The sequence below is a fragment of the Leptodactylus fuscus genome, chromosome 3 (genome assembly GCF_031893055.1).
Source record: "Leptodactylus fuscus isolate aLepFus1 chromosome 3, aLepFus1.hap2, whole genome shotgun sequence".
Taxonomy (NCBI): Eukaryota; Metazoa; Chordata; class Amphibia; order Anura; family Leptodactylidae; genus Leptodactylus; species Leptodactylus fuscus.
In genome coordinates this window covers 189,439,235-189,461,816 of record NC_134267.1, presented here as the reverse complement: position 1 = coordinate 189,461,816, position 22,582 = coordinate 189,439,235, and the positions used below count along the sequence as shown (strand labels likewise).

The following is a 22,582-nucleotide window of genomic DNA, read 5'->3' as shown; positions in this document are numbered from 1 at the left end:
ACCGGGCCTTATTCACATGTCCACATATTACATACGTGTGGCATCCGCATTGTCCGTGGATGTCATATGTTTCCATTCATTTCACAGTGTTTATTCAGACACCTGCCACAAAAACGGAGCCTGTCCTTTTTCTTCACAGATGTTGATGTATCATGGATGTATAATGCTACTGAAACTCTTGTGGGTAGGTGAAGAAAAACAAATGACATCTTTCTGTGTCACAGACCCAAAAAAAGCTGATCTTTTCACAGATGAAGATGTGGATGTCTGAAAAAGGCTTTAGTCTTATTCTGTAGCCCTTGCAAGACTTACCTGCTCTTGGTTAGAGATTGCAGCGGCCTTGACACCTACCTACCTTCCTCTCAGAGACACATGCCTTGGCCCGATTTAGGTTTAGCTTCTGACTAATACAATTTTTCACATGTCAAATCAGATTGTCTTCTCCTCTTCATCTGAGGATTTCTTGTCAGATTCTTGGCATCTCCAAAACTTCTGCTCTGGAAATCTTGCAGACATCATGTTTTTCCAGATTTCCTGAGGACTTCTGCTTCTGCTTTGAGGATAACTGGGATTACCGATTTCTGTTGGTTAGGGTAGATCACAAGAACCACATGGAACAGTCTCCTATGTATATGGTCTGTGGCAATAAGCTGTTGTTGAGTCTTCATGCAGCATTTTCCATGAAAACCAGAGAATTGTTTGACTTGTCCCCAATGCTGTGCTGCTCTCTAGCCATGGGGCTCTCTCTCTCCCTGGCTTCTTCCTCCACCACCTCTCTGATTGTTTGTGGCTATTGGTCGGAAGGGCAAACCGTTCTATCTTACCTTATAACTATACAGCACTTGAACATGTGGTGTCCCCATTCCTGAGTGTTATAAAATAAAGCCCAATCTGCACCTCGCTCGCCACATTACGCCACATGAATGGGTGGAGCTGGGTGGATGTCGGGCTGCAGTGGTAACACTTCAGCTTTACCGATTCATTTTTCTCACGTGCTATGCTAGTTCCTAACCTGAGTAGGTCAGGCCATTTATTAGGACTGGTGTGTGATATGCCAGTCTTATTATATATGCCCTAGCCTTTCCTTGTTCTTCAAAACGGCCATTACACAGCCATTTCTGCACTGTGTGTATGTAGGCCAAGGCCTTATTCCCTCGACAGTGAGAGATGACCATATGATGTCTGTTTTTTTGAACAGCCATTTCAAAACCCATGAAAGTCTATGGGTGCATTAACATCAACTTTGAACATGGTTCATCCAAATAGCTGACCTGGCTTATGTATATCCATTTTGATAGGTATTAAACAGCCATGTGATGTGGTATATACAACTAATGACATGGCCATTCTTTTATAGTCATGTGAATATGGCTAAAAAAGGATCAATACATCTATTTTTCATTGATGTTTGGCATGTGAAAATGGGAACGACTGTGTGAATAAGGCATAAAAGCTACAATTACGTATGATCATCCTGTGGTGTACTGAAAATCTTAAATACAGTTCATACTTGACACCAAATCATGTCTCCACCAGGAATGAAACAAATGAGTAGTAATCTTTCCAAAAACGTTCAGAGGATCCCCCCGTCACCTTACACATCTAGGTGCATAGTTATAGAGGGTGCAGTGTCAGAAATCATTACCAGGCCCTGGATCTTAAAGGGGTTGTTCCATGAAAAGCATCCTATGTATACTGCTAGTTTATGGGGATTTAAGACTTTTCCTAAATACATTGCTTTATCGAAACTGCTTTGATTGGCCGCTATCTTAATTTATTCACTTGATTGTTCACACTCAGTTTCTATGACCATGGGGCTTATCTGCTCAGTTCCTAAGTGACTAGCTCCCTGCTCTCAGGGGGGAAGGGAGGGGCTGAGTGCTGGGAGCAGCTCTGAGTTGTGTGTGTCTGACAAGTAACGGAGCTCCTCAGATAGGGGAGGGGGGAGGTGAGAGCTGCGGCATTTCTGATTCTGGTTTAATTGAATTTGACTGATAAGGGCTGAGATAAGGAGTCCGTTACCTCTGTATGTAATGCAAGCTGACTCGAATCCAGCTCTGCTACATCAGCTTCTACATCAGCTTCATACTGTGGTAATGCATTTACCACCAATCCCTCATTACTGACTGCAAACATAGCAGATAGCAGAGCAAGTGAAACCCCGCCCACCAATGTGCCGAGAAATCCAGGAAGTGAACAGAGCACAGAGCCTGCAAGTTGGTGAACAAGGGTTATGGGAATACCCCTTTAAGGGGACCTAAAGGACCCTCTATTACATACAATATACCACTTTCCTAAATAGTACAAGATTACAGATTTTGCATTGAGGCCCAAAAGCTTCAACTTACACCTCTGGCTACTTCACCTCCATCTTGATTCCAGTTTGGTCTCCTGCTTTGTCTCTTTGGTTCTCTCATAGTTACAGTCCTAGGCTGTTGCGTACTATTCTGCTTACCGTAGTCTGGGAATTTCCTTCACGCAAGGCCTTGTGGGGGTTAACCAGGGTTTCTGTAGACTCTGTGCCCTATTCTCTGCCTCTCTTCCTAGACTCAGTGCCCTATTCTATAACAAGATAATTATCAAGACTTAGAGCTTTCCTTGTGTGGGAGAAATAAGATCCACGTGGTGCTGCATACTGTAACAACCCGCAAAGTGTGCGGTAAGACAACGCGCACACAATGTGATACGTGATGCGTTCAGCCTGAACAATACAGTTCGCACGTAGAAGAGCAGCATCTCTTCATTTGGAGTCTCTTGATTTATAGTTTTAATTTACGAGTATTCCCTGGGTTAATTAATGTAATTGAGTCAGTAATTGTATCTCCAGCGCTGAGACACTCATGTAATTAATACATTGTCTATGGGGCACTCACTAAGCACAACCAAATTCTCTCTCCACTTCTGACTGATGTTTTATTTAGGCTACAAGCAGCGATTTCCATCCCACATTTCACTAAGAAGAGTCATAAAGGCACAGGTGTGTTTCCACATAGTATGGAGGCTTTCTCAAAGCTTTACACCCACCGCCCAAGATGTGGAAAGTCTTACTCTATACAGTCATGAGTATTCATTAGGAATAATCCTGGTTTCCAGTAACTCACAACCCACCCTGATCCCGAATGGCATATACATGTGCATTCTTATGTGTAGTTAAATTCCAGTTTATATATATTCTCAGAAAAACTGGTCTAGTCTACGGACACTGTATTGGTGTTTGTCCATAGCAAATAAAGACCTCCCCACCTTTCTGTGCCAGCAGGGTGTTACCACCCTCTTTTTGAAAGGGCCGTACCCCTACATGCTGGTATCACCAGACTGCACAGGGTTACATCTTCTTGACAATGTTAACCCATTTATGCCGCAAGGTAGAAATTTTTGAGTTGTGTGCTATGAGACTGCCGATCCAAAAATGGAACTCTAGGCATAAAAGGGTTAATGGTGTCCTCCAATTGTCAGATTTTTTTTTTATAGATGTGAGGAGAGGTAACAGCTCATCTATAAATCCAGTGGCGCTAGGTTCACACTAGCAATGGCTTCCATTATCCAGAACAGTGGACACATACAGAGTCCCACGGATGCCATTGATTGTAATGGGATATGTCAGATGTTCATTGTTTTACACCAAAACAGCCCATTGAAAAAGTTGGACTTGCAGCACTTTTCCGTCCAGCGATTTTTCAATGGACACTCCAAACAGAGACTCAGACACAGATGTGAGCGGAGCCTGACTCACGGGTGATGTTTTTCCTGAGTGCGGTCATCCTCTGTCCGGCCCAGACTGCCATAACGACTTTCCCCAATTACTGCAGAGTTTTCTGCCAAAGCATTTGCAACCCCCTCACATTTGCAGCCATTACCAGCCTCTATAGCAACACAAACAAGTTCAGACCACAGACTAAATCCCCAAATAAATACAGACCCATTCTTGACTCCATACCATTACAGGGCCCCCTTATGATATACAGATCCCAAAGCGGACCCTCAACCAGAGAACACACCCCATAAATAAATACAGACTCCAAATCACACCCTCTGCATACCGACACAGACCTTGTAAATCCCCGTACCGCTAAATACACATCCAGAGCAGACGCCCCCCAGGAATTTAGGCTCCAGGTCCCTGACTTGCTTTTTGACAAAAATGTGTGTTGTATTTCAGAGATTTTTGATATTTTTTGTAAAGTGTTCATAAAAATTCTTTATTGTAATTGACAGGTGGACAGACTTATCAAAGCGGGTGCAAATATACTGATGCCAATTGTTATCGGAGCAGGAAAAAGGACTGTGCTGGGTACAGCCACTGACTATGCCTATTTCAAGTACTTCCAGGTAGTGTTTCTGTGCTATGTCTAAGTCTTGACAAGTTCACGGGTAAAGGGGCTCTATCATTTGGAAATCATGTTTTTACCTAGTGATATGCCTGAATAGCCTTTAAAAAGGCTATTCAGGTGCTGCTAGTAGATTTTGAAAAGACATACATATCGGTAAAACCAACATGCAATTGAACCTCTCTGTGCACCCTGGGCATTCCCCAAACCATCGTGCACCCCCTGCGTCATACCTTTGTAACACCCCCTCCTTTGCTTGTGCTCCTGTGATGCCCTCCTCCTCCGTAGGTGTAACCACCTCCATTGTCTGTAATCTCAATCCTGCGCTTTGAAATCTCGGGCATGCGCAGTAATGCTCCTTTCTGTGCGCTACTGCACATGCCCGGGTGCCATTTTCTTGTGCAACACTTGACCTAACATAACTGTAACATGGCTGTCTCCAAAAGTCCAGCCGTGCTGGATTCCTAGTTGTAAGTCCCACTTTCCATCATAGAATACAAGGTAAGTCACCTGTGACTGTCTTGTCTGCAATTTCTTTTTATTATACGGTGACATTGCAGCTATTAGTCACGGAGTAATCACACAAATTTTATGCAACTTGCTGTCGTTCAGCCTAAGTTTCTGTGTAGCCCTGGCCTTGTTCCGAGATCCTGTAAATAGCAGTGAATGTAAACTACGCCATAAAACGAGGATCTGTAATATACTGTGGAAAAGTGCAGTATATAAGTAACAAATAATTACCGTACAATTGTTATGTGTATTCTTGTGGATGACGATACTTCACCATTCATAGTACATGTGTTATCTTGTGTATTACAGGATAAGAAGATAGCGCACACACCTTACCATGCCTTGTTACCCGAGGAGCGAGACATTTACAACGCCAGGAAGCAACTATTAGAGCACTTGGGAAAGCTTACTCGGGAGGCCGCCCTAGCCAAGGAACAGGAACTGGTGAAAGAAGGCATTGTCCGTAAGCCGTACCCTAATATACATTACCTAGTAATAAAAATAACCCAACGTATCTAGCGCAGAACTACTACAGCCTAACGTATTTTATGGCCCTGTCACAGGTACTGTATTATATGGGAAACATAGAAACCGCCCATGATCTTACAATGGGACTAGTGTTATGTCTATGATTGTACTCAGATGTTTCTGAGAGCCCCATAGACATTGAATGAGATGACAGGGCGTCCATGACCAGCGTCCAGTACAAAGTCACCCTCACTGCACAATGGGGAGGGGGCTTAGGATTACTGTATGTCACAAATACTCTTTTTAGATGAAAAAAAAGAAGCGATATTTCTGTATATTATAATAGTATCTGATGTCTGATCTTAGCCCTTGTTCTAGAATTGTAGAATTACCGAACATTTTATCAGAATACATAATCTGTGTATCCTGTATATCTGACACTAGGAGAGACACACACCAAGGCAAGCATGAAGATGACAGCTGCTGCAGGAAGCACGCCGTCCACCCGGTGAGGCCCGCTCGCTGCTGCTGCCGCCATCTCCCATGCTGTTGCTCTTTCAGGCATTCTCTGCTGACATCTTTTGCTCTTCTGTTTATTAGAACTTTCTTCAAGTACTGTTACCAATGTGGCCGCTCTATAGGCGTCAAGCTTACCCCATGCCTGCGCTGTTATTCTGTATACACATGTAGCAAACTGTGCAAGAAGAGATCATGGGATGAAATACACCGAGATGAATGCCAGCAACTTACAGGTAAACACTAGACAACAACACATCTTCTGAAGGTTCTGCCTGGATTCCATAATAGAAACCATACATACAATGTTTCACCCTCCGGATACAATGATTCTGGGGCCCAGCCTCCACTGACCCCTTAGAAATAGACTATAGTAAGTTTCAAAGTCTTCTGCTGGACTGTTATTGTATTGGGCCCATCGGAGGACCCTTTGGTACTATGTTGTGCTAGTCAGACACTGTACATGTGCCAATAATGATACATTGCTGTTACCGGACTGAAGTCTGTATGTATGCTGGGAGTGACCGAACTACAGCGTGGCTGGTGGCGAAGTGGAAGGGTCTGCAGATAGATGAGTTTCATTGCTATTAATTCTTAATTTCCTTCTTCTTGTAGGGAAGCTCAGTGGTAAAATATCCCCAACAGGTAGGGGCAGTAGTAAAGTGCCTTCAGCCAAAGGGAGAAAAAGCAGTCCTGCCAAGCATCTCCATGCTGAGAAGGAGTCTTCAGGACGTGATGCCTATGGTGACTGCATCCCAAGTACCAGTGAGAACTACAGCTACAACTAAAGTGGGTATCCCTCCAACCTAAAGTCTTTCATTAAAAAATTATGAAGCACCAAGCACAATATTCGTCCTCCATTTAATGGTCGTGCGCGTCCTGATCCTGACCTTGTCTTCACTGTCATGGTTGGCATCTGTGTGAGAAGTAGACATGGTTTGCTCATGTACACCTTCCCTTCTCACTACTGCACAACACATTCCGCTCACCGCTCCATAGACATCAGTGTGTCCAATAACCCACTGCCCAACCAGAAGCGGCTGTTTCTACCCAAGAATCCACTTTTAGGCCATGTGCCCCATGTGGCATAAACACCGCAGACAAAAACAGTCACTGTATAGCGAATCCCATGCACACACTTCAGTAAAATACGCTCAGCGGACATTTTTTTTCCACTCCATATTAATGATTGATACAGCATTGTAAGCAAAGAGGGCAGGGACCATCAGCGGAGAGCGCAGGAAATTGGGAAAGCAAGAAAATATTTATTTATTTCAACCCAAATTCGACATACATTCATTTAAGGCCCCATGTTACGGAAACACAGTATGTTTGGCTGCTGCGTTTTACAGTATTAGCAAAGTGAATGAGATTCTGGTTAATGATTAATGAATTCCTCTGTCAGTAACGTCCCTCTGCACAGCAGCGCCTATAGCGCCCCCTCCCCTCCTGATAATACTCTTCTATGGATAAGCTCTGTGAGCAGAGGGAGGGGGCGTTCCTCCCCGCTCACACTCTACAGCGCTATAGGCGCTGCTGTGCAGAAGGACGTTCCTGACAGAGTGTCAGAAACGCCCTTCTAACTGTGAAGAGCTACAGTACCGGCACCGATAGCTCTTCACCCGGGGCACAGATCGGGAAAGCCGACAGTGCGCTGAATTCAGCGCACTGTCGGCTTTCCAGCAGTATATAGAACTAGCTGTGCCCCAAACCATGAAAGGTCCTCTTTAAGTCTATGAGTCAGCACTGCAGTACCAAAGGGTACCGTATCTGCCTCAAAATCCTGACCAAAAAGACTGCTACCGGAAAAAGAAGCGACATGCTCATTCTTTCAGGTGGATTCGGCTCGCGATATCCGCCTGAAGACACTCCCTCCTGACTAGGCCCATTCAATTGGGCCTAATCCGGAGTGGAGTGTGCAGCTGGATACTGGTGCAATGCATCGGCATCCAATCGCAGCTAACCGTATTTTGGTCCAGAACCTGAGGCGGCCTCCACCTCAGGTTCCTGACCAAAAAAACCCCATCTGAACTTACCCTTAAGCCACTGCTATGCATTATATGCGTATTCCATCAATGTTAGGGTAGGTTCACACGGTGGAAAATGAAGAGAAATTCTTCTTTATTTTCTGCAACCGTATTTGGCTTTGAGATTGCTGTGCCAGTATGACAATGCAGAGCCCAGTGAATGAGCCTGATCGGCACGGACTCCCAAGTCACAAAATCTGTGGCTGAATCAGCCACGGAATCTGCGGCAAGATCGAGCAGAATGCTGATTTCTTTCTGAGTCCTGCTCCAATCTCTGTCTCCCTTTGAAAACAATGGAAGGCAGATTCGAGGCGGAATCTGCAATGAAATCCCGGGCGGAATCCACTCCCAAAATATTAACACCATGGAAAAGGTCCAATTTGAGGTGCACAACAGATCTGTTTGTAAATCTGTGGCCTTTTAAACCTACTTCATTACATGGAAGAGCCATGGGGGACCTGTAGTACTGTTCTCCTCAACGCCGAGGAACCTGGCTGTCAGACCCTCAGTGACGTGACACTTAGCCCCTATTCTGTGGACAACCCCTAAACTTGGTCCTAAAAGATTAGGATTACTTTTCTGATGTCTGCAGGAAGTAGGTTTCATTTTCTGGTCCAGGCACCTTCTGAGATGTGCCTGAGGTCTCTGCTTCTTAATAATTGTGGCATATCTGATGCCAAGGGAGCACAGATAAAGACCAGTGTATAAAGCTATGGTCCTAATGAATGAGTCCCTATGTCTTTATTGGTTTACCTAGTACCCACTACCAATGGTCCCTCAAGTTACAATATTAATGGATTCCGGGGTGACCAATGTAAGTGGAAAACATAACTTTATGGAAAATTGGCAAATGGTTCAGAGAACCCAAAAATATGAAAATTAAAGAAATATTTTAATACAGACATAGCAAATCCTTCCACATAAAAGTCAGACAGAGCTGCAAGAGGCTGTAAATCACTTTCTATACTGGTGACAGAGACCTAAAAGGTATACACAGTGCACTAAAAAATAACATGGCGCTGCTCTCACTTGATGTCCAAAGTAGTCGCTCATCCTGGTACGGGTAACGAGAAGTACAGAACATGTAGCACTGCCACGTGGCACACTGTGCCATCTGAGCAGGCTCGAAAAGGGACAAAACCCACATAGGACTTTATGAATCAGGCACTCTGAACCAGAGTACCTTCTGTTAAAAAACCGGCACATAAGGCCTTGCAATGGTCCAGTAAATATGGCACCCTAAACCCATTGTAACACCAGGGACCTCTGTCTATCAAACCTATGTAAAAAAAGCAATCTTTGGTGGAAAATCAACTAAATAAAACTCCCATTGACGGAAATGAAGAAAAATGTACTTTATATAGAAACAAGGAAAATTGCATACATTGCTTCTTTGTGCTCTGTCAGTTGTATATGTATAGAACAGTATGTCTTTGCACTAATAAATATTTTACATTTTACAATTTTTTTGTCATTTTATTTTTAATTTTAGAAAAGAGACACAATATTAGTGAAGTTTTATGTCACTTAACATTTTTTTTTTCCTATCAACCAAAGGAAAATAAACAGCCAGATATGGTTTATCTGTATCAGAAAATAAAATACACGCAATTACAAAAAAATGTACAGGTATGGAGACAGGTGGAGCCTGCAGAAGAGCACAGTGTTATAGAGGCCTAATCTCCAGCATTCGCTTCTTTTCCGTTTTCATCTACTTCCAAATATAGAAGAAGGTCAAGTTTATTTAGGGAGAAAAGTTACCGCATTCCCTTTATATGGCAATTCACAGAGGTTACCATGTGGCAAAGCGTGCCAGCAGCAAAGCACCAAGAAGTAGCCATAGGTTCCATGAGTTGAAGCTGGCATGTGAGTCTGCTCCTGGAGATTTCTCTTTCAGGACGACATGTGTTTGTGTGTGTATCACAGACGAGTCTCCAGAAACTGTTTTGCTGCACACAGAATCAGAGCAGCCATCTCCGTTTCCGCTTCCTGAGCCGCTGATGTCATCGCCTGCGTAGATAAACAGAGAGGTTAGTGCTGGTTAGCCAAACATTGCAGCCAAATATACTGATGATAGCACAGTCTATATTCTAGGTAGGCAAATGGTGAATATCCTAACCCCTCGTTCACATCTGCGTTGGTATTCCGTCCGGGGGAGTCCGCATGGGACCCCGAACGGAATACCAAACACATTTGCAAGCACTATACAGTGAAAGCACACGCACCCCATAGACTATAATGGCGTCCGTGTATTTGCCGCGCACTGCCCGCATGAATCATGCGGACAGAAAAGTAGATTACGAATAATTTCCTGTCCACATGTTCTGTGTAGAGATCTGGCGGCAAGTACACGGACCTCATCATTGTCTACGGGGATCCGTGTGCTTTTACTGCATAGCGCTTGCAAATGCATTTGGTATTCCATTCTGGGGGGTCCCATGCGGACTTCCCCAGACGGAATACAAATGCAGATGTGAACCAAGATCCCAATATAGTCTATGGGGTCTGTGTGCTTTTACTGCACAGCGCTTGCAATTGCATTTGGTATTCCATTCAGGGGATCCCCATGCGGACTCCCCCAGACGGATTACCAACGCAGATGTGAACGAAGGGTAAGGCCTCATTCACACATCAAGTGATGTCCGTAATAATCACAGCACCATGTTCATGGTTTGTGGCTCTTTGTGCTTGGTGGTGATGGTTGGGCTATATAGGATGATGTAGCTTTGAGCATGTGTTCACACAATACAGTAATGCAGCGATTAAAACTGCATGAAAAAGGCAGTACTGATATGGTTTGTAGTAAATTTTCTTAATTTTGCAGGTGAAACTAATTTATTACATATATTTCACCTGTAAAGTAAAAAACTGCAAAAAAAAAAAAAAATCACAACATCTGTAGAGATGGGTGAGTAGTATTCGATCGAATATCACGGTATTCGAAATATTCGTACTCGATCAAATACTACTAGCTATACAGTGTACAGCATTCGGCAAATCAACACTGGTTCTGCCGAAAGCTTGTCTGTGAGGAGGCGGAGTCTAAAATCGGATTACAATGGAGACTGCTGTGGTCCGATTTTAGACTCCACCTTCTCACAGACGAGCCTCCGGCAGGACCAGCGTTGATTGGCCGAATGCTGTATATTAGCCAATCAACGCTGGTCAATTCATTCCTATGAGAAAAAGTAAGCTCCCTCGTAACAGCAAGCTGCCAGCTCTCCTGACTAGCAAGGATGAGCCTGCTGCAGAACCAGTGTTGATTTGCTGCAGGCTCGTCCTTGCTAGCCGGGAGAGCTGGCAGCTTGCTGTTATGAGGGAGCTTACTTTTTCTCATAGGAATGAATTGACCAGCGTTGATTGGCTAATGTACAGCATTCGGCCAATTAACGCTGGTCCTGCCAGAGGCTCGTCTGTGAGGAGGTGGAGTCTAAAATCGGACCACAGCAGTCTCCATTGTGATCCGATCTTAGACTCCGCCTCCTCACAGACGAGCCTCCGGCAGGTATCCCTGTGTCTGAAAGTGCCTGGTCTACTGAATATAGGGGATCTGCAGTGCTCCTGTTCCGTTAGGAAAGGGTTAAAAGGAGCACTGCAGATACCCTATATTCAGCCAGGCTGAATTCCATGTGGGGGAAAAAAAAAACCTAGTCCTCAAGTTCAGGGAAGGGGCAGACAGACAACCAAAACACTCCCTCCCCTTCCCCAGCACCTAGAAACTACTGCACCCAAAAACTACAACCATTTTAATTTTTGAAATTTTCTAGTAGCTATTATTATTATTATTGTTTATTTATATAGCACCATTAATTCCATGGTGCTTTACATTTGGGGGTTACATACAATACACAGAATATACAGGTAGATATAATACTAACAATGACTGGCACAGTGGGGTAGAGGGCACTGCCCGCGAGGGCTTACAATCTATGAGGGAAGGGGGTAGAGACAGAAGGAGAGGGGGAGACTGTACAGATGGCAGTGCGGTGATAGTGTTATTGGAGGTAGTAGGCCTTCCTGAATAGGTGAGTCTTCAGGGCCTTCTTGAAGCCTGTGATTGTGGGGGTCAGTCTTATGTGTCGTGGTAGGGAGTTACAGAGTATGGGGGATGCACGAGAGAAATCTTGGAGACGGTTGTGTGAGGAGCGGATGAGAGCAGAGCGGAGTAGGAGGTCATTGGAGGATCTGAGGTTACATATGGGCAGGTAGCGTGAGATTAGGTCAGAGATATATGGAGGGGACAGGTTGTGGATGGCTTTGTATGTTAGCGTTAGTAGCTTGAACTCGATTCGCTGGGCTATAGGTAGCCAGTGGAGGGACTGGCAGAGGGGAGCAGACGATGAGGATCGGGGGGTGAGGTAGCTGCTGCATTTCCCCCCCCTAGGCTTATACTCGAGTCAATAAGTTTTCCCAGGTTTTTGTGGTAAAATTAGGGGCCTCGGCTTATATTCGGGTCGGTTTACACTCGAGTATATACGGTATTTCTGCAGTCCTGTAATATATTTTTATAGGTTGAGCAGCGGTCATGAAGTAAACCTTAAGATGAATGACAGCAGGATATTTTTGTGACTAGAACATCCCAGACGTGGAATTTTTCATCTGCTCTGTATGAGAAGGTCAGTCCTCCGGCTTCCTTTAGCATCGCCATAAAACTTTGGAATTGCATTTCGCACAGTTCACTTACTTGTGTCTTGGAAGTCAACATCATTTCCATTGTAGGCATTGCGGAGCCGATTAGTCATAATCTTTAGCTGCATGATCTGCTGACGGATGGTCATGTCAGGCTTTGTAATATCCACATCAATCTCGGGATTATTTATCTGGTTGGCGAGTCCACTGCCCATACGCTCAGGCATATACCTAGAGACAAACAACTTACAATGGTAAAAGGTTCGGAGGAGGAAATACAAAAATAACACCACAACCAGATGGGAAATATCCCCTAGCTTTACACAAGCAGACTGACCTTCCTCTGGCCATCCCATTCCAGCACTTGTCTTCATTGCCTGGTCCAGCTATTATCTTCTCGTTGCAGAATATGTTTGGTAGAGATACCCAATAATCTTGGATGTCGGTGAGCATGACTTTTACATCTGAAACCTTAAAAAAAATAAAATAATAATCATTACTTTTCTGGTGTTTTGTGCGGGAGGACAAATAACATAACCTAATGGCTTCCAATATTAATGTATATAATAGTTGTCAGTCTTGTCTTTAGTTACACGGCTATACGAGGATTGAGGGAATGTGATCATTCATGTCTGTCCTCAACCAGCTCATACACTTTCAATTGCCATTGGTCAAATTATTTTTCAGCTTACAGTTATTTCTTCCAACCACTGCACACACATGCACACTCGGCTCCTCACAACAATAGGGGTCCTGCTTGCAGGAATGGAGGGACAAGTCACAAATGAGTGGTGAGCTCTATTCATCAATATGGCACTCTCTAGAGAAACAGAGTGCTCAACTCTCTACACAAGTCACATAGAGTGGAATGTCACAGCAGGGCTCATGCATTTATATGAGGCACATGAAATCAATCTGGGGTCCCAAAGGCTGTACCCCTACCAGACAGTAAGACTTGTAATTAATGGAATACCCCTTTAATAGCTTGCATGACATCGCTCTTGTTCAGAGACTGTGTCGGGTATCACACCTCGAATAATGTGGAGCTTTAATCAGACCCTTCCCAAAATCTAGAGTGACAATGTTGATGTAAAAAGTAGCCTTTAATTCTAATCCCAGACTATCCCTTTAAGGGTAAATTCGCACGAGGTATTTTGGTTAGGTGATTGAGGCCGTATCCGCCTCAAAATCCTGACCAAAAAGACGTCTCCCATTGAAATCAATGGAAGCCGGTCAGTTCTTTTTTCCGGGAGCCGTAATAAAAAAGAAGCGACATTCTCACTCTTTCAGGTGGATTCGCCTCGCAACACCTGCCTGAAGACACTCTCTCCTCACGACTAGGCCCATTCATTTGGGCCTAATCTGGAGCTGGAGCATCCAGTCGTAGCTACCCGTCTTTTGGTCCGGAACTTGAAGCGGTCTCCACTTCAGGTTCCAGACTAAAAAAACCTGTGTGAACCCAGCCTAAGGTATCCAGTATAGCTGCACCCATCACATTTGAGGACTGAGTACTATTTGTTATCTATAAGGGTAATGTTATTTACTTACTATAGAAATATAGTATTGCCCCACGTGAGTGCAGTTGGATGCCCCATATGGACAGTTCTCTACGACTTCTGCCCTGGACACCCTGACATGCAATGACATATTGGGGGACTGTATGGTATACGGCACTTCTTATTCATACTGGTATATACCAGAATTGGAATCATCCCAGTAGTGTGAGCTTATAGTGTGAGCTTGATTTGATTTGATTATATGTCAGACTGAAGCATCCCCGCCTGACTTATCTTGACCTCTGACCTGCTCTGACCACTTGTCTCAAAAGTGGCATACGGGTCCGAAAAAGGACAACGTGGTGCATTTGTTACCGCATATGAAATGAAATCTTGAGTAGTAATTTTAATAAAATGGTCCAGTTATCTGTCCCTGGCCCACTGCTCCTCAGGTGCACCAAACAAACTGTGTATTCAGAATGAGTGCACAGCCATTCCTAGAGACGAATGCACAGTTCCAGGAATACAGCCGGACTGATCATTTCTTAGAAGTGTCGGAAATCAGACATTAAAAATATTCTTAACATCTGTGAACGTATCACTATGTAACCAGCACCAGCAGTGACTGTGCCCCAGAATACATCTCACTCCTTTGTATTTACTGCCCATTTTTCAGCACTTCGTAATCTGCCCTTTAAATCTTGGCTCTGGACGGGGAACACTTGGGAATAAGCTTCTAATAATTATTATTATATAACGTACAGTCTGTCATTTATTAATATGTTCTCAGTCAGCCATACACTGTCAGTGTGCCGTATTCTGCATGGATCGGCTATATAGAGGCCAAAAATAACAGAACAACAGACTGCGGCGAGAAGCGAAGCAGGGTACGAGCGATCCTGGCCCGCCCGCAACACAGCTTATGGCTTGGATGGAAGTCTGGAAATAAAGTCTCAGTTCACAGGAGTTACATGTCATCGCCATTATGTACTAATGATCAGGACTGGGCGCAGGGACGGCTCTTCTAGGATGCTGGGTAACACTGTCACACAAGGGAATAGGTGCACTCTAGGAAGCGGGAAATGAACAGAAAGCCTTCCTTTTGTTTTCCAATTAGTTAATAATAAGGTTTTAAAAAATGTAGAAAAGTATAGACTGGATTTTAGAAATACAGAAGTATGTGGACATACACATAGAATACATACACTGAGGTCACATTTACATCTCTGTAGTAGAGACTTTGTCACAGATTCCAGCAAACAAGCCAGATAAAAGAGTGCAGCACATGTATATACTTACATACACTCACACAGAATACACACACAGTATATACTAATAATACATACACACCTAATGTATATACCATACACTCACACAGAATACATACACAATATATACTAATAATACATACACACCTAATCAGTAGCGTAACTACCGCCATAGCAGCGGAGGCAGCTGCCACAGGGCCCGGGACATTAGGGGCCCGGTGACAGCCGCTACCACTGCTATCATTATACTCAGGGGTCTGTGCAGACCCCCGAGTATAATGATCGGCGGACCGGGAGAGGTAAGAAACATAAAAAACATGTTACTTACCTCTCCACGATCCTGCCTGACGTCCTTTCTGACGTCTCTGACGTCACATGAACCCGGCCTGCATCCCGGGTCATGTGATGTCAGACGTCATTAAACAAGGACGGCAGAGGAGAAGGCAGCGGAGAAGACCGCGTAGGAGCCGGAGACAGGTAAGTAACAGTGGTTTTTTATATGTTTTTCTCCCCCTGGGTCTCCGATTATTATACTCTGGGGTCTGAAAAGACCCCAGAGTATAATAATTGTTTATGGGTGTCCAAAGTGGGACATAATATTGTGTGCAGGGGCCACTATGGGACATAATATTGTGTGCAGGGGCCACTATGGGGGATAATACTGTGTGTAGGGGCCACTATGGGGGATAATACTGTGTGCAGGGGCCACTATGGGACATAATGCTGTGTGCAGGGGCCACTATGGGACATACTACTGTGTGCAGGGGCCACTATGGGGAATAATACGGTGTGCAGGGGCCACTATGGGGGATAATACTGTGTTAAGGGGCCACTATGGGGGATAATACTGTGTTAAGGGGCCACTATGGGGCATAATAGAATGCGCAGAAATTTCGCCACGGGGCCCCGCCATTCCTAGTTACGCCACTGCACTTAATGTATATACTTACATACACACCCAGAGAATACATATACAATATATACTAATAATACATACACACAGTATATACACCTAATGTATATACTTACATACAGACCCACAGAATACATACACAATAGATACTAATAATGCATACACACAATATATACACCTATTGCATATACTTACATACACTCACACAGAATACATATACATTATATACTAATAATACATACACACAATATATACACTTAATGCACATAATTACATACACACCCACAGAATACATACCTACATACGTAATATATGCAGAAAATACATAGACACAATATATACACCTAATGCATACAATTACATACATGCAAAAAAATCCATGTACAGATATAGCAAACTTTTACTTCGTATGGAAAAGTCATTGCAAAGCTAACACTTTGTGCCACATTGCTTTTAACGTACAGACATATAATACACATATACACTGTGGGGAAGGTAGCGCGGTAGCAGCAGTGGTGCAGACCAAACCAGTCAGAGACAGGGACACAAAATATGCAAGAAACGGATTGATTTAGAAAGAAAACTGAAAAATAAATAAATCTTGACTTCAGGCACACAATGAGCAAAATAAAATACAGCCTTAACTTCAGGCAAAACAATAGAAAAAAATCCTGCTCGCCTGAGTAACTAACTAAACAGCAATAATAAACTAACTATACATGTGACTTACTAACAGGCAGATGAATAAACTAACAAGCACGGTACAGTCTGACTAGACATCAAAGTAGCAGGATAGACCCAGACGCCTCCTTTCACTCCCTGGATCTGCCCTGAAGTACGGGCTCTTCAGCCTTTTATGGGCCAGTAGTGGAGCCTATGATCCACACCCCGGGCTGAAGCCTATTCCAGACCTACACTGGACCACACATAGGTCAGAAAGCTGGTGCTGATATAGCGGGATTCCAGCACTTTGCCTGTCACCTTCTCACAACATGTACACAGGGGAAGACACACAGACATAAAACTTATGCCCACATACTTACACTCTATTTATGCTACCAGTGTCTGGTTAACAGTAGTTCTGTCAGTGGTTATTGTGATATAAGGTCACTATACACATAAGAGAGAAGTTTTCCCGAACCTGATGATTTTGGACTGGCAGAGGATGTCAGAGGAAAGATGGATAAGACATGCTAAGTCTCTACCCCCAATTCTTTTTATTCTCAGGAAATATAAAGTTGCCACCAATGGTAGATAGCAGCAACTTCCCCCGTCTCCCCTTTCAGAATGCATACACCCAAAATGAAGATGCGCCATGTTTACACCGGTGTCTACAATAGTAAATCTGCCCTAGTCTGTCTAGTATGCGATTGCAGATGACAAGTAGAATGATGTGAGTTCGAGAGTCACCAATACCCCGGGCTCTGGACTCTCTTGACCTCTCTTTTGTGTATTGTTAGTTCCTTCTGTCTGATCACTTACCAGGTTGTCCATACTGGGAATTGTGGATTTATCTTCTGGAACCGCCTTTCCTTTTCTCTTTCTCTCCTCTGCCTTAGATCCTTTGCTGCCCTTTTTGGGATTTCCACAACTTTTAAACACCTGCCAAAAACAGCAGAAACTGTGATGGTCAAGTAATGTAGAAATATAATGTCTGAACAGTAAAATGGTGGAATAATGGACAACCCAATCACCTGGCTCCCCTGTAACTAGCCAGCCACGTACTAAGCTTCTCATACCATGTCACTTTTGGTTTATCTATGAATTTCAAGGATTGTTATACATATTTCTACATATATCACCCAAAAAATAACCATGCCCCATCACAGTAACATCTGGTGTTACACCCCTTCTTATCCTTTGCATGGTGGGAATATGATCATACAAGAAGACCAGCAATGTCTAGTGATGGCCATACATCTAGTGATGACCATACATCTAGTGAAGACCATACATCTAGTGATGACCATACATATAGTGATGACCATACATATAGTGATGGCCATTAGAGATGAGCGAGTACTGTTCGGATCAGCCAATCCGAACAGCACGCTCCATAGAAATGAGTGGATGCACCTGGTACTTCCGCTTTGACGGTGGCTGGCCACTTAACCCCCTGCGTGCCGGCTACGTCCATTCATTTCTATGCGAGCGTGCTGTTCGGATCGGCTGATCCGAACAGTACTCGCTCATCTCTAATGGCCATACATCCAGTGATGGCCATAGATCTGGTGAAGACCATACATCTAGTGATGACCATACATCTAGTGGAGACCATACATCTAGTGATGACCATACATCTAGTGGAAACCATACATCTAGTAATGACCATACATCTAGTGATGACCATACATCTGGTAATCACCATACATCTAGTAATGACCATACATCTAGTGATGACCATACATCTAGTGGAGATCATACATCTAGTGGAGATCATACATCTAGTGATGACCATACATCTAGTAACGACCATACATCTAGTAATGACCATACATGTAGTGAAGAACATACATCTAGGCTATCGTCTCAGTTGCAAATACTTCACGCTCAGGACTTACTTTGTTTGTTATGACCTCCTTGTTCTCCTGCATATGGGTGATGGCCTCTGAGATCTTGGTGTGAATAGTTCCCACAATGTTCTCCACGCCAGCAGCTCCATTAAACTTGCCAGCGACCAGTAATAAGGATTCTAAGGAAGACACAGAAAGACAGCCATCATTAGACACAACCCTTTTCACCTCTTCTAGTTGTCTCTTTAGGCCCAACATTACCATAATACCTTGAATGAGCAAACCCAAGGGACACATATTTCAATAGTGTCATGCAGAAAACACTTTACAAAGGAAGAACAAATGAATGGCTCCATTTTTGTAACATGTTGTACGGGGTCTATGCTTGTGAACCGTATCCTTGCTATATAAAGGCTAACCTTGGATTTATGATGGTAGAAACAGGGATACAAATGTGTAAAGGTCAATATGCTGAGAAAGCATCTCAGTAATGTCTAATCGATTCTGACCATGAGGGTTTCCAGCCACTACTGTAGGTCAGAATAATGATCCAATTCCCAGGGTCTCAGCACAATCTCACATATATTAATATATACATCTCCAAGCCCTCGCTATACAGCCAGTTCACACCAGCACTCAGAGTCTATTCACTTCACGTATTTGACTTATGTATAATGGCATGTAAAGGTCCAGGTGTCAATTTTATTCAGATTGCCTGGAAAAAATTGTAACCCCCAAACCTCATGAGAGCTACTACCGGTCAGAACTAGGTGTGTGGCCCAAGGCTAAAAACAGGGATCCTAATAGAAATGGATTAATGAGGTGTCATGTGATCTGCATGAAAACAAAATATTGGAATGTCTGGCCAGCGTGAATCCTTACAATTATAAGATCGACTGACAGCCAGGATGGAGCGACCGGATCATCTAGATCTCTGACGTCACTTACCAATCAGATTCCTCCACTCGGGGTCTAAATCGGCTTGATTCGCTAGACATCCTCGCATGACGTTCCAGCAGTAGTTATCGCACAGCTTGATGTTGGAGTTGCCACGACACAGAGGACAAATCATGAGCTTCATATATTCACGTGTGCACTCTCGGCTCATAGGGACCTGCATGGGTGAAATGGAGCTTTATATCAGAATTTAAGTCTAAACCCTAAAACCAGGTGTTCCTGAGGTTAAAGGGACACTCCATGCAAAGCTGATACACTGTGCCATGTCTAATGCATGGCACCAGGAGGTGCTAAGTATCAAGGAATGCAAAGACCACCAGTCAGGAAGGCTTCCTTATATCTATTATAAGAAAAGCCATCTTATCCATGTTTCTGATCCTCTGACACATAAGAACAGAAATGACAGCAGCGTGAACTTGGCCTAAGTGTTACCTCTGTCCTAGCCAGGGATGCCCTAAAACACCTTTTAAAGGTCACAAATTCCATCCCTTGGGGCTGTTGCCAAGTATGGACTACGATTTATGCATTTCATTGCTGGCCTAGCATTGGCATCTGTATTTCTGTGGGCAGTGTATAGCATAGGGACATGTACACACTACCTGGGTTGTTTTATGGTATTCCACAGTGATCACCTGAGATCTTTCAGGAAAATTGGTCAAAAATGTACATAATATTGAGGCTATATGGTTCAAAGACCATAGAGGGGACAGGTTGGCACCATTCCCATAGGGTGCGGGCATTATACAGGAAAGACAAGATGATGGAACAGCTGAATGACACCGTACTGTACGTTTTATCAAGGGTATTATAGCAATACTATAGCAACAACATGAGTGTGAGCACATACCTGAGTGACCTTCCTGACAATATCAGCGGCAGCGCCAAGTCCCTGCACAAACGATCGGGCTGCAATAAACGCCCTGGTGGCTTTCAATTTCATTTCACGTGGAATGTCCCCAAATGGCTTAAGCTGGTCATATTGCTTTGCCAAGCAGTCCAAATACTCGTAAGAAAAGGTGAACTGTGAGTTCTGTGTCTTGAACACTCTCTCCAGTAGGTGGCTCCAGAACTCTGTCAGTGCCTCCTCCAGATTCACTCCGGAGCCGCGGTAATACTGGCGGAGCTCTACGTACAAGTCTCTGAATATCTTCCCATCATTTTGGGTGTAAAGTTCGCCGTACTGGCTGGGAAATGTGTCCAGAAGAACTTGCTCTGATTTATTCAATAGGTCCTGGAAGTATCCTGGGAAGGACAAAGATAATATACATTAGGAGTGCTGTAATAATGGCCGCCGAGCCATACTAACCGATTCCCAAGGATTACATCTCTTTTATGGCTGTGCCAGCTACATGTTGGGAGTATTCTCCAAAATATAGTAGTGAAAGCCTCCGATGTATAGGTATAAGGGGGCACATGTCACTCATTGGCTCCACTGTAATACAAACATATGTTTTTTGGTATATGACATGTTTCTATGTCCCTCTGCATACTGGTGTGCTATTAGGATACTTTTATGGCATACGCTGGATTCATGAGGGCCTATGGATACTATATGTTGAGGAATACACCCAATGTAGACCTTACAGAGCCTTACATCCACAGGCTAGACACCTATACAGAGCTATCACTTTTCATTCAAGGGGAACTGTCATCTCTCTAGATCAGTGATTCCCAAAGTGGTCCAGGTGGACCCCCAGAGGTCCTCAGGAGACTCGACAGGGGTCTACGTTGACGTAATCTTCACATTTTCACATCTTCACAATTGCTATGGTTCTGAAGGGTAAAGGAGGTCTACCATGCTATTTGATGGGTGTCTAATAAAGTGGTCATTCATTATATATTAGGGCCATGATGGCACGCGTGCCGGAGGTGGCACTCAGAGCCCTCTCTGTGGGCACCCATCTGTGGAACAGATTGTACTGTGCGGGGCCAGTTAGCAGCAGATTACACTGTGTGGGGCTCACTGTGGAGCAAATTGTACTGTGTATTGGCCACTGTGGAGCAGATTGTACTGTGTGGGGGCCCTTCACTATTTTTATCACATAGTATTTGTTTTATAGCAGACAAGTGATATTATTACAGTCCTTCCGTAACTGTCCACAATTGTGGATCCGTGGATAAATTGCCATGTTGGCACTTTGATAAATTAGTAGGTTTTTGGTTGCAGTTTGGGTGCTCGGTCTCTAAAAGGTTCGCCATCAGTGTATTAGGGCATCAACAAGTCCAGTAGAAATGCTGATGTGGTACATCGTATGCTCTTCTCTGTATAATAGACCTATAATTGGGCCACAAGTGGCATTTTGCAAATGTAATAAAATGGACATCTATTCCAATATATTCTACAACTGCCTGCTGCTATTACTGGTCCTCTAGAAGATTTATGAATTCTAACCGTGTCCATAAATCCTGAGAGTTTAATGCAGAAGATATGGTCTATTTATGATCTTGTCTACTTCACATTTTCCCATTTCATGGACTATTTACTATATACTCATATAAGTTGATGTGCTATCATATAAAACCTTCTTACTGTCAAAGTTTCGGTTCTGTGTGAAGAGCTGCTGCTGGATAGACAGGCTGGATTCTCTCAATGAGTTGTCGAACTCCATTTTACTGGTATTGGCAAGGTTCTCTTCCATTTCCGAAGTGCAGCAAGTGTATCCTGGTGGACAAATCCTCAGGTGTTCACCTAGAAGACCAAAGACAAGCATGACCAGGTCTGTCGTAATAACATAATGGGGTCCATTTGTCAATGTGGTGTAAGACGTTGTGGGTGCACATAGCTGAAACCAGGGGTGTTCATAGAGGAAGGGGCTCTTGTGGTTTCTGGTTCAGATATTAGCTGACCCGACTAGAATTCCTTAAAGGGGTTATCCAATTTCTAATATTGTTGGATCTGTCACAGATTATGTCACAGATATAACACTAAGGATAGGCCGACAATATTAGAAACTGGA

At 43.7% G+C, this 22,582-nt stretch overlaps 2 protein-coding genes across 2 annotated transcripts in view; one reads left to right on the top strand and one right to left on the bottom strand.

Moving 5' to 3' along the window:
* ANKMY1 (ankyrin repeat and MYND domain containing 1) overlaps positions 1-6,622 on the top strand; it is a 32,822-nt gene extending 26,200 nt beyond the window's left edge. The window contains exons 12-16 of the mRNA XM_075268897.1: positions 4,216-4,329; positions 5,148-5,301; positions 5,751-5,814; positions 5,907-6,058; positions 6,438-6,622. Of these exons, the coding sequence (XP_075124998.1) occupies positions 4,216-4,329; positions 5,148-5,301; positions 5,751-5,814; positions 5,907-6,058; positions 6,438-6,610 (657 nt within the window). The 3' untranslated portion in view covers positions 6,611-6,622. The remainder of the gene's footprint in view (positions 1-4,215; positions 4,330-5,147; positions 5,302-5,750; positions 5,815-5,906; positions 6,059-6,437) is intronic.
* A 2,569-nt stretch (positions 6,623-9,191) lies between these two features.
* Positions 9,192-22,582, bottom strand: part of GPC1 (glypican 1) — a 64,917-nt gene continuing 51,526 nt past the window's right edge. Inside the window, exons 2-9 of the mRNA XM_075268899.1 lie at positions 22,156-22,314; positions 20,473-20,867; positions 19,617-19,782; positions 18,717-18,847; positions 17,638-17,757; positions 12,816-12,949; positions 12,534-12,709; positions 9,192-9,859 (exon numbers count right to left, since the gene is read on the bottom strand). Of these exons, the coding sequence (XP_075125000.1) occupies positions 9,642-9,859; positions 12,534-12,709; positions 12,816-12,949; positions 17,638-17,757; positions 18,717-18,847; positions 19,617-19,782; positions 20,473-20,867; positions 22,156-22,314 (1,499 nt within the window). The 3' untranslated portion in view covers positions 9,192-9,641. The remainder of the gene's footprint in view (positions 9,860-12,533; positions 12,710-12,815; positions 12,950-17,637; positions 17,758-18,716; positions 18,848-19,616; positions 19,783-20,472; positions 20,868-22,155; positions 22,315-22,582) is intronic.